This window comes from Notothenia rossii, assembly GCF_949606895.1.
Source record: "Notothenia rossii genome assembly, chromosome: 7".
NCBI lineage: Eukaryota > Metazoa > Chordata > Actinopteri > Perciformes > Nototheniidae > Notothenia > Notothenia rossii.
This window is the reverse complement of record NC_136905.1, coordinates 53145340-53158414: the sequence shown is the minus strand read 5'-3', so window position 1 is coordinate 53158414 and position 13075 is coordinate 53145340. Positions and strand designations below refer to the sequence as shown.

Sequence of the window (13075 nt, the reverse complement as noted above, 5' to 3'; positions counted from 1 at the left end):
GGCTTTTTTGGCATCCGTCAGGAACTGAATTTAAAAATAAAGCAACAGGAAACAGACGTAGGCCTATATGGGACATTTCGAGCATCATTGCGATACACACCATGATACAATCCCACTGAACTGATTACCCACGATCCTCAGCTATGGTTTAAGCTTGGTGATTGGATGTTTTAGCCGCAATGCACGTTGGATATGGTGTTAATGCGATATGAAATCCGAAAAAAAATTGGGAGTTTAGGATGGCTGAAGTCACTACACGATAATCCTCAGCTGTCGTTTGGGACTACAGTCCCTTTGCTTGACAAACCCTGTGATTAATCTTCAAACTGGGATTGGATGTTGGAGTGGCAGTGCGCCAAGGTTACGCTGAGCATCAAACAGCTGTTTGAAATGGAACGAAACCACGCCAGACTATCCAAAACTGGACTCGAAAAACTGTAAAATAAAATACGGAGATAACATGTAAAAAAAACAGTAACTTACCTTACCACAAGTAGCCTCTATTACTGTAATTTTACATGAAATATCTTTCTTTTAACATATATTATTTGTTAGAATAGAGTCATAAACCTCTAGAAAACAGAATAATTGTCTTTTAAAAATGATAAAGAAAAGCTAAAATACAGAAAATTGATTTTATTATCACAAAAAAGTAGCGTATATCTAAGACCATTTACAAGTAAAACACAAAGAAAAGAACGTCATTTTACTTTGCAAAAGCGTTAGTTTACATTAATTCTCATCTTTTGCCAAAAAAATCTGTAATTTCACAAGAAATCTTCTTATAATTCCATGAAATCTTTTTCTTTTAACATATATTAATTGTTAAAATAGAGTCATTTACCTCTAAAACAACAGAATAAATATGTTTTTAAATGATAATAAAAAGCTTAAAGAGAGAAGATTACTGTTGTTCTTTAAAAATATTACTGTAAATCAAAGATCAGTTACATGTCAAATACAAAGAAAACATGTAATTTTATTTTCGCAAATGCTTAAGTTTACATTAACTGTCAGATGTTTTGCAGAAAAAATCTGTATTCAAATACATTAATAAACTGTCAAAATAAATGCATTTACTTTCTCTAAATGTAGGTTTACTGTACTTTTACATTGTGTCAATCTTGTATTTAAAAATATAAATTGGAAAAAATAACTCCTCATGATGATATTTGTCTGCATAATACTTTAAAATTTGTGAAATGGTGCAGCAAAGAAATGTATGCAATATCATTCAAACGTTATGCCTTTGGCAACATGTTGAAAATATTTGACAATATAAATAAAAAATTACACCACCACCATTCTTTTTTATAATTTCTTAGTATTTGCAATGCCGTAACATAATTAAGAACACAATATATACACGTTATTACAATACTTTCTATATATATATAACCCATACATATACACACACACATCCATATACATAAACACAATAATAATAAAGCAGAATAGACCGGCAAAGAAACCTTAAACATTAGCCAACATTTTGTGCCAAAGATAACATTATAAACACTAAACTCTCTTAAAAGTTATGTATGTGACTATGTGTGTGCGATTTTACTCTCTCCATTCAAAGTCAGCGATGTTGGTGATCAATGAAAGCACCTTCGGATTGACTGACTGCTGTTTCTTTGAAGCTTTCCTCTCCACTTTAGTCCCCTTGTCTGGATTGATTTTGAAAAGGCACCTGTTAAGACGGAAGTACACTTAAATGTAGTGCTACAAACAATAGTTTTTATAATTACAAATTCTGTGGATGATACGGCCATTAATTGTCTTCACACTTATACAGCTTGAAGTCAAAGGGCAATACTACTCTTAAATTGACTGTTATGATCATATCTGTACATTTAAAGCATTGGTTTGAAAAGAGTTCTGTTATATAAAGTCGTCACTTGGCATCACTATCACACTGGACAGTATCGCAGCAGGTCTGTAAAAACGAGCAAATACTTGAGGTCATTTGAGTGTGGTAGCTACGAGTGCCATCTTGAGAGGTTTGTGTAACTGGGGCAGATGAGGTGCGTGTCAGCAGCAGAGTGAGCGGTGTAAAAGCATCTTAACCAAAATAAGTATTAATGTGTTTGTTCATTGCAATAATACCGGGTTTTGGTGCCAATTCCATTTCGGTGAAATAAATAGTTGCTTCTTCCTCGTCATATTCCGTTGTCATCAGGTGCTGACACTCACGCAAAGCCTCTATAGACCACACACATACACTAAACCTGCTCCATGGCTGTATTACTGTGCTGTTGATATGACTAAGTTAAGGAAATCAACCGCTACCAAGAATCTTGTGTGTTCTTACCGACACCCCAAAGTGTAAGTCACTCCGAGTGAAACATTCCCCTATACAGTCCTAGCTGAATCCCTATTCAATCGGACTCCTAGAAAACAATTCCTTTTTCCAAATAACTGAATTGGTTTTCTTTTGTTGTCGACAAAGGGCCCTCTTTCCGTAATTTTCATTGAGCTGAAGTAAACATACCACCGATTGGCTAAGAGTGAGTTTGGGCTTTTAGGGAGGAGCTAAAGCACACCACTGCAAAGGAAAAGGGTACGCTGAATTTACATAGCAAGACAGAACTAGAGAATAATGCGAAACAGAATGCAGCGCAATAATCTTTTTATCTCGATTATCTTGTATTGTCAGGAGCACTTATTGTGTGTCAGAAATGTGCACAATCCTCTACTCTGTGGTTTAAGATGGAATGAGTTAGAATAATTACAATTCAAGTCTTACCTCTGCAAGAACTCCAGGGTACCTCCCAGTTCTGTGGGATAGCTGATGTTGAGGCAGTAATATACTGCAAACATCAGTGTCAGGGCGTCAACAACATTTGGGACACTGCCATTGGCGATGGTCTGGTCGACGGCGACCATGAAGTGTCCAGCTGTCAGGGGAGAACTCCCTGTAAAAAAATTACAAAAAATATTTGGTGCAGATTGTTCATATTTATTTGTACTGGTGATCATATGGCCAATTGTATTTTAAGAATTGTGAGCTCCTGCAGCTTTCTTTTCTTTCTTAAGTGTTTCTTAATTTTAACAGTAGAAGATGGCACATCTTAAAGGGATAATTTGGGTGTTTAAAGTGGGGTTGTATAAGGTACTTATCCATAGTCAGTGTCTTACCTAGAGTAGATGATTTCGGTATGCCCCGAGTTTGGAGATGCAGACAGGAGCAACCACATGGAAGCAAAGCAATGTCCTGCTCTGGACAGGGTCAGCAGCAAAACATATTGTAGCCACCTTAAAGAAAGGCCCTCCTAAAAATATTGTACGCTATATTTTGAATATTTTCGTGTGTTTACTTTGAAGCTGTTGTATGCATCTATACTCTCGCCAAAGCAACCTTTGGTAAGTTTGTTTTTGTTATTGTGTGACTTTGGTAAGTTCGGATTCACCAAAGTCATACAATAGCACAAACAAACTAAGCGATTGAGGCAGCAGCAGACAAGCAACTCCAGTGTTCTGATAGGTAAAATTATAGTTTTTTGTCTGGTGGCTTTGATGAGAACATAGATGACGACTTCCGTTCTCTGTAAGAAACATAGACAGTATAGCTGTCTCATGGCAAGGTAAACCAGCAAAATGTTCTAAATATATCACACACTTAACTGATTTTTTTTGTGAGCTTTTCTTTAATGTGTCTTAAATATGTTTTGCTGCCGACCCCATCCACCCCAGTACATTGATTTGCTTCTGTGCGGTAATTCCTGTCTGCATCTCCAAACTGGGGGAATGCCGACCATCATCTACTGTGGGCGTAATACACTGACTATGGATAAGTACCTCATACAACCCCATTTCAAAACATCAGGTCTGAGTGTCTGTATTTAGGCTATACACTTAATTGTAGACTTATTGTAGGAGCTTTAAACTTCCAACATTTGAAAATAAATAATAATAACTCACACCCTCACCTAAACGTAATTTGTATTAACGCAGCCAAATGATGGGAACATTTAAAAAAACAAAAATATTCCAAACCAATGTAGCCACGCACAAGGATTAAAAGGCGGGGGGAATAAATAAGAATCATACCACACACAACGATGCATGGTGCGCTTGGCAGGTCATCAACTTCCGATGGCAGACAAGTTTCATCAACTTTCAGGAACATCTTGGCCTGATCTTCATTGAAATGCCTCAAAAGAAGCATCAGACATCCGGGAAGATCAGCATCTAGATGCCTTGCTTTGGCTATTTCCATGTCTGATAGGATGTCCTCTATTTTGCTCTTCTTCTCACGGGACATGAGGTATGACACAACTCTTCTGCATTTGCTTGACATAGCTTTTTTGTCAACATCCATACCTGTGAGTTCTTTGAAGTGAGCCATCATGCCGCACATCTCAAACAGATATGGCCACTCTCTTAGCAGAACCGGGGTTTCCATTCCCTTTATGATATCATTTCTCTGAGTGTAGAATGTTGCCACCATTTTCTCCTCAATCCTTTTGGTGTCCTTGCTCCTCGTTATGTGCATGGTCTTTAATTCTAATTTTAACTGTTCTTGAGTCTCCCCAGTTTCACCTGGTGGTGGTCGCTGTGGCTGCGAATTAATACACCCATAGGTATCGAGTCTCATTGTCTTGGGAGGTTGGTCTTCACCCTCACTTGCGCTTGTTGCCTTTCTTTTTAAGTAAAGGGAGGTTTTTCCCCTTTTTAAATTGTCCACTCTGCTCTGCAGCTGCTTGGTTAGAGAGTCATAACCGGTACCTACAACTATGTCTTCAATGTAGTCTCGGAATGATATTGGATACATTAAAACCATCTCCCTGGCAATTTCACTTAGGTGTTTTTTTCCTGGCATAGGGCAGATGGTTAGGATCTCCCCTGCGATCAGGCGAATCACCTTACGCCTCTCACATCCTGTTGGCCGCTCATTGTTTACAAGCTTTGTTGTTATCTCTGATGGCATTTTACTCCAGGGGATCTCAAAATTGAAGTGCCAGTTATTGTTCAATGGAGTTCGTCTATGCAGAGTTGAGGTAGATGGGGCACTTGAGGTAGACGGTGCGCTTACAAAGCTTGTTTTGCAAGACCACAATATTACAATTCGGATGATCTCAAATGTAGTGAGGATGTTGTGCTTTTATTTTCAACATTAAAAGCAAACATCGTTTTTACAACTCACAAATAAGTATACTTACATAAAGCTTTAACACTGGCAATCAGTTTTCTAGCGTCGATTGGCCTCATGACATTTTTGAGATCTGCCTCAATGAGATATTTCAGGTCTTCCAGGGTGTCCACTCCCATTTCTTGAAGAGCCTCCAACACCAGCTCGTTTGTACTTGAGTTTGGCAGCACAGAGCTAATGAAGCCAGCTACAAGATCACCCTCTGCATCATCCATAACTCAAAACAGAATAAAAATAAGAAAATAAGAACAAATAAAACAGGACAAATGTAATTTCAAACATTCTCCAGAGCCCTATCTTTATTCCTTAGCTTCCAAGGCAGCCATCTCATGATTAGCTTTCAACACCTAAAGCCTGATTTATGCTTGGGTATTAGGGATGTGCATCTCCATCACTGAGGCCGATGCGATGCGCATCTCGATACGTTACCACGATACGATACATTAACGATACCTTTGAAACACCAGGCGATGCGATGCGATACGATTCACCCCTGTTGCGATACAGTTCGATACGATTTGATTCAACATTATGCGATTCGGGGCGATACGACGCGATTCAACACGATGCAAAAATAATGATACTTCAATATGGTACGACAGAGGATTTTTGTTGTATTCCTTATATGCAGCAAATCATACATTAACAAAAAAGTGCTTTACATATTTGGTACCGCACATCCCATCATGCCGTTTATTTTTTTACCTTTAAAAGCTCTCCAGAGTATAATTGTATAACACCTCACAGTTAAACAATGTAAGGATGCATTGCTCATGATTAACAATGTGCAAATAACAGCTACCATAGAGCAATGCCCATACAGCTGCCAGCCTGATGTGCTTAACACTCAGAGGCTAACTCACCAGTGAGCAGAAAGCAGTGGTTTCTATCTGAACAATAAAGAAAACAAATAACCTTTCACAAACAGGTATTTCATAACTGCTTACAGTAAGGAAGACATTTAAATTATTATTGGCCGTCACAGGCTGCTGTAAGCTAAACACCTCTCTCTGACAGAACACCTCACAGAGTGATTTAACTCATATGTCTCACTTTCAGGTTTCTCTTTTCAGCCGCAGACCCCATGTCGCCTCTTTATGTGCGTCGCTAAGTTCCTCGTACTACTTGTGTACTTTAAAGCGGCTCGGCATCGTTAACAATTTGCGAGTGATTTTTCAAGTTGACCGTCTGTAGTAATAGTGCCGCGCACATATACCATCAGGACGTTACTGATGGGGTGCGGCTGCGGAGTGATACTGTGTGTATGCAAGTCCGCATCTAGGACGGATCTATGTATCATGGCTGTAGACCTGTTAAGTAATAAAGATAGCTCATACAAAGGTCTACGGATACCTTATTACTCTCCATGACCTGCGGTCAACTATATAGCATAAATGACTATTACACCGTCTTTCTTGAACAATCCGAAGTGTTGCCAAACGTTTGATTTGTAGGTATTTTTCGCTGCGCTGTGTTTCTCTTTCTCCTCAACTTCCGTGTGTGTTGATAACTGAGACTCTCGTTCTCCGTAGTGGCGAAGCAAATATCAAAGATCGTCTCTGCTGAACGTTGACAAGATAAGGGGATTTTATATGAATGAATCGGTTTTTTACCGATGCAAAGACGCTACGCAATCGATGCATCGCGAGTTCAACCCAAACTGTAGCCGATGTGCACTCTTTCAACCGGTGCACTCGCATCTTGAACGTTTATGCCGGTGCACCGATGCGAATCGGTGAATCTTAACATCTCTATTGGGTATGCGTCTGCATCTTTGTGGAGCTCTGCAGAGAGAGCAGGGGTTTCTGGGTAACCATATGTTTTAGAGGGGCCAATGTGCACACCTCCAGAATCACAATAACATGTTGTGCGTACAACACAACAAACAAACTCTGATTGGTTGAACAAGGGTAGTAATAGTAACTTGTAGTAAATTAGTTCTCTATTTGTGCTTTTACTCCAACAGATGTCCATCAAAAATACTTAAGGCACTATGTTATTGAAAGAGTGAATTAGATTAGAAGAAGCCTTCATCACAGTTGGCATAGGGGCATTGTAAAAGGTACACTTAGGGAAACACATTAATAACCTGGACATTGATAAAATAAAACCCAAGTCATTGTTTGTTCAAAACAGATTTATTGGAAGTGTTTTACAAGTAACCTGCTTACCCTCTCCTTCAAGGTTGTGAAGGCCAAACAGAGCAACAGAAAGAAGCAGCCTTAAGTAGATGCTCAATCAGTGGGAACACCGGTGCTCAATTGGAGCATACCATGTAGTGCATGGGCACGGGTGGCACTTTTCTTGCAAGTGTAAAAATGTTATTGTTTGGGGCTTCTGTGGTCAGAAAGATATAATATGTTGACCTATTTTGATTTGTTGTGTTTGGGTAATTTGTCTTGCATTGGGAATCTGTTTGTAGATTAGAATGACATTGGTTAGGGGTATAAATAGTGGATTGTCCTATGGGGAGGGGCTTAACATGTATAAAACCCTGGCCACAAGTGTTTTGGAGGAGTCTGACTGTGGCTGTAGAGCAGAGAGGTACCAGTTATATGTCCTCGACCTGTATGTATATATGAGGTTTTTGTTTTCTTCCTGTAAAATCCTTCTTACTTTGTGTTTTTTCAGCATGTTGGCTGTCAATAAAAGCACCTAAGGATACATTTTTTGTGACTCTAGCCATCTTATTTAGTTCCTAGTTTTTTCATCAAACCTTTTTGTAACAGTCAACCTATTACAGACTTCCGATTTGTGTAGTTCTCCAACAATAGTTCTCGATTTAGTAATCCTACAGTACTCCTAGACAGTAATCCAACAATATCTGTTATACACTACTGTTACGGCCACAACTTCTACATAGCTGTAGTAGCTGAAACCCGCAACATAGAAATAGACGAAACAACCAGATGAATTAACAAGTACCGTATGCTTTTATTGAGCCGTCTTTCTTTAAACAAGGCATCTAAAATGAAAAAGGTCTGGAGGACTGGCCAAAAAGAACAAAAGGGTGGAGGGAGCCTGAGCCAGCCACACCATGGGCCGTAGGACCCAGAGCTTCCCCCCCTAACTACAAGTCAGGTATATAACCTAAGGAATAAATGAAGCCGTGAAAACTGGACCAGGTCCTCCAGGCTAAAAAGAATAAACAAAGAGACTTGATCAAATGGAGCTCTAGCTCCTAACTACAGTTTCCTGACTGCTGCAGTTTCAGGCAACAGAATGGGTCGGATTGTCAGAGGCCAATCGTTCTCCTCCAGCCTTCCTTTTATTCCCCGTAATTAGCTGGAGTTGGGAACACCTGGGCAGAGGCGGAGCCAGGGGCAGATAAGGTGCGCCTGCAATACGGAGAGAGAACACCAGGAGGGGAGCACGTAACAACCACCAATAGTAATCCAACAACAGCTCTCTGTTTTTCTATGAACAGTAATAGAGTGCCACAGTTATCTAATGACAGTAAACGTAAATAGCAGTAACAATAATTAGTAATAGTAAATAGTATTAGTAAATAGTAGAAATAGTAGAAATAGTAAATCAACTGTCATGCTCCATAGCAATCTCAAAGTAATCCAATGACAGTAACCGTAAATATCAGTAACAATGATTAGTAATAGTAAATAGTATTATTTAAAAGTAGTAATAGTAAATAGTATTAGCAAATAGTAGTAATAGTAAATCAAGTGTCATGCTCCATAGCAATCCGACAGTAATCCAATGACAGTAACCGTAAATAGTACCAACAATTAGTAATAGTAATAGTACATGGTAATAGTAAAAAGTAGTAATAGTAAATCAACTGTTTTGCTCCATAGCAATCCAACAATAACAATCCAACAATAAATCCCCATACGTGTTTTTTACGATGGTATTCCAACAGAAGCTTTCCATTTATTTAACACATTAGGGAGTTGTTGACCTATTACAGACATATGATCTTAGCCCTGATTTCAAGCATTTAAGGACCTCCTGTGCCAAGTTCAACAGACTCTAGTTTTCCATAGTCTGTCGAGTAACCATGCTTATATTACCTGATACAGCTCCTTCAGGCGCAGCTCGCCATAAAAACACTCATTGTCATGTATCCCCCCTACTCTGTATCTACTATGCTGTGTTTGAGAGAAACGACTCTATATCCACAAAGAGCATAAGCAGGCAATGGATAGTAATCCAACAATAGCTCTCCATTTATGCACCTCATCCCCCACTAGCTGTGTGAATCTCATATAGTCCCAAGTCTGGTAAATATGATGAACCATGAGGTGTTACAAGGAAGTACACATTCTTATTGTCCATTATTAACACAAGTTCTATTTGTGCAAACTCTGTTGGAATGCCAGGGCCAATGCACAGAAAGAAGCTCTTTCTGTAAAGAGTGCCTTTCCACTGTATCTCAGTAGACACTACAAGATCACATTCCACAGGAAAGCTTGCTTCTACTGCACTGCGTACTGCATCACTGTACAACTCTGCATGGAAAGGGGTAGATTGCTTCACTTGCAAAGTAGGAGCAAAGACGGAACTTGAGCTTCGATAGATTTGCAGAAGTTGGTGGCTATTTGCAAGTGTCTGGCACACATTTTTAAAGTTTTGGGTTCTTCGCACACATCTTTTGAAGTAAGAATGCTTACTTTCAAATCTCATTGTCCACAATCTTATGAGTGGGCCAAACTTGAGTATCAAAGCAGGATAGTGGACAATATAATGGTGCTTTGGTTTGAGTTTTTGATCAGGAAACATCTCTTTTCTTGTCTCTAGATACTCTAGAATGAGAACATTGAGCAAAGCAACTTGAGAGAGAGATATTGTAGGGGCACATATTAATTCCACAATTTCTTTCAGTTGGACTGTCAGCTGCCATACCGGATCATCTGTGTCTGGGATCTTTTCACCTATTATAATAGGAAGAAGTCTCAGGAGCGACCAGTTCTCTGCTGCCTGGCCACCTATTTTAACTCCCTTTTCAACTACCACTGAGGGAGTAGAAGCAGCATCAGATCCCTGATAGCTAAACTGCGCGATTCTCCGGTTTAGCTGACTGTAGGTGAAGAATTTCTTAACTTTTACAAAGTACTTGATGTAAATGGACAAGTCATATGCCACAATTCCTTCAAACACATCATGACCAATACACGGTGGGAGACCAGGCTGACAGACGTGAAAGTAGGTGAGGGAATTGAAAACAGAGTCAAATTTCAAACCTCTGCTTTCTGTCGGGTCACCACATTGTAGCTCTTCTACTGCCTCATTGTAGTTTTGCACTGTTCGGGGTGGGGCACCTTTCTGAAGATCTTCAAGCTCCCTTCTAGTTACAAGGCAATATCTACAGAAGTAAGTGGACATACTGAAATTCTCTGTGAAACCTCTGATACTGTGAGACCCCAAATTATCTCCAGCAATGCAAAGAATACTTGCCTTAACAACCTGCCCAGATATCACAAGCCCATTTGTCTCCAGGTCCTTGATATCTGACAGCGTTTTGGAGAAAACTTTTTCCTGGCCAAAATATTTAAAATCTACCTCTCTACACAAAAGCAAAAGCTGTACATTTTCAACCATGGAACGATACATCGGGTCAAAGTTGGCCAGTGTAAAGTAAACCCCAAGTACCTTGTATTTTTTTTTTGCTGACCCAAGAGGATTAACAATCTCAAAGGCATCTTGATACAGTATGATCTTTAGACGTATACCTGACTCCATGAACAGTGCATTACACTTGTACATATGTAGCACTTCATTTCAGACTCCAGCTTTCAGCTTCCTGCCTACGACCTGCCTAAGACCAGTATAGAAGAATGTTAAGCCCTCCCACTATTTTCCAAAAGGGCGTTGCCAGATTTTCAATTTCAGGTTTTAACCAGGAGATGGCGCTTCATTCACAAATACAGAAAGACAAGTTTCATGGACTTTCAGTTGTGTTTTGAAGAGCATTTGAACACATCAATATTATAAGTATATCTAATCTTGTAATTCAATAATATATAGTCTTTATATATTAAATAATCATAATTATAATGTAAATGTTTACATTACACTTCTTTATTTGTTATGCTCATACTTTTACCTTTACAATCGTTTGCTTTAATATGCAATATATTTGTTGTATATTTTTGTGTTTGCTTCCTCCTGCTCCCTTTCGGACACATACTGTATGATTTATTATTATTATTATTAATATGAAGATATTATTAAGATAAGATAAGATGTTACTTTAATGATTGAACATTTTAGTATAGAATGTGCTGTCCCATGGTAATTCAGAAGGCTCACAGGTCACATTCCGACCATTATTTAAAACAATAGGTGCTTTCACACCGTCTACAGTTTGATTTGTATAGAGGGAGCTCTGTGGCTGAATGGCCAGCGATTAGGTGTGGCACATTTATCATAGGTGATCAGCCTGAGCCTGCCGCCAGATTTCATTTAAAAAACAGATCTGATTTTAAGACTATTTCTGCGCTCATAAAGAATGATAAGAATAAGAATAATGCGTATTCAACTGGTTTAATTAATTAGTGAGTTTATTTAACACTAGAACCGCCAATCGGGTCAATTTGTGTGATGTGTGTTGTGTGTGTGCAATGTAACTTTTTTTCAATCAAATATTAAAGTCTCCCAGTCCGTGACTTTTCCTGAAAGTGTGTTATGTAGCACCCTATGTTGTTAAAAATGGCATTCTAATAGCGGGATTTGACGGATTTAGGTGGGCCTATACAAAAACCTCTGGCGGTTCTAGTGTTAAGGTAATTAGGTACAGTAGAAGCCCTTTTTTATCATTAACGAATTTAGCAGTTGAACATAAAAGTCAACTAACTGAGGGTCACTTGCAATGACAGTGTTGTGTCTAACTGTAAGCTTGTCACTCAGAGTAACCTACAGTTAATTTAGCTGCTGGAGAAGAAAGATCAGGGGGGGAGGGGGGGAGAGAGCTGTGGTTGATGGGCCATTAGTTGTGTATATACACAACTGAGAGCTGCCGTTTCATTCAGACTGTTTAAAAAACGGTAAGATCCCGCTACGCTTTGGGATCCTGATCTGCCGACGAGGCTCCATTAAAATATAAATATTTTTAGTGAATTACTGAGTTTAGGCATGTTAATAACGTTTTAATGAAGTTGAATACAGTATATTCATATTTGTCAGTGATTTCATGTCAAGTGTGTGTTTGTGTGTGTGTGTGTGTGTGTGTGTGTGTGTGTGTGTGTGTGTGTGTGTGTGTGTGTGTGTGTGTGTGTGTGTGTGTGTGTGTGTGTGTGTGTGTGTGTGTGTGTGTGTGTGTGTGTGTGTGTGTGTGTGTGTGTGTGTGTGTGTGTGTGTGTGTGTGTGTGTGTAAAGGTGTGTGTGGTTAAAACACTTTCATGAAGTGAAGGAGGTTTTCCTTCTATAAAACAGCTGTGGGCAGCAGTGAGTGTCACGGACATGAATTCATAGATCAAGGCAGACTGGTGCACACTCTCCTGTCCTGCCAGACACGCCCGTTCTAAGCCGTGTCCCTCACTCCTCACATCCCAAGCTGCATCCCCACAAAGTGTATTATGTTGTTACATCGTTTCAGATGTTATGTTTTAGTTGTGCTCTGATGCAAACTTGTCACCTTTCGGCGAAATTCGCCGTTTTGAATCCAAAATAGGTCGTTTGTGTGATTCATGTAGATCTGCAATAAAAATATTTTTGGGGTATGGGGGGGTCTGGGACCCGGAGTAATCTGCGGCCGTGAGCTGTTATGTGCCATCATGACACGCATGGTGTTCTTTTTTTATATATTATAATGAAGTACGAGCTGTGTGCTCGAGTCTTCCTGCCTGTCGGCTCTGCTCTCATGGATGTATAATAAGGCTCTGCTGCTCCGAGATGATGGTCTAGCTTCAGCAGCTACATTACCTACGGGTGCGTTCGTTAATATTAACTGTGCGTCCGGAGTCA

At 39.4% G+C, this 13075-nt stretch overlaps 1 protein-coding gene across 2 annotated transcripts; it reads right to left on the bottom strand.

The window, feature by feature from the left end:
• Positions 1-1420: 1420 nt before the first annotated feature.
• On the bottom strand, positions 1421-5408 carry LOC307045791 (uncharacterized protein). Of its 2 annotated transcripts, none has more exons than XM_079691746.1 (3): positions 5166-5408; positions 2750-2918; positions 1421-1693 (listed from the first exon to the last, which is right to left on the bottom strand). In XM_079691746.1, the coding sequence occupies exons 1-3, from the start codon at positions 5368-5370 to the stop codon at positions 1564-1566; spliced, it is 504 nt and encodes a 167-aa protein (XP_079547872.1). In that variant the 5' UTR covers positions 5371-5408; the 3' UTR covers positions 1421-1563. The 2 variants fall into 2 exon arrangements, with proteins under 2 accessions (XP_079547872.1, XP_079547871.1); XM_079691745.1 differs by lacking the exon at positions 5166-5408 and adding an exon at positions 4054-4440.
• Positions 5409-13075: the final 7667 nt, after the last annotated feature.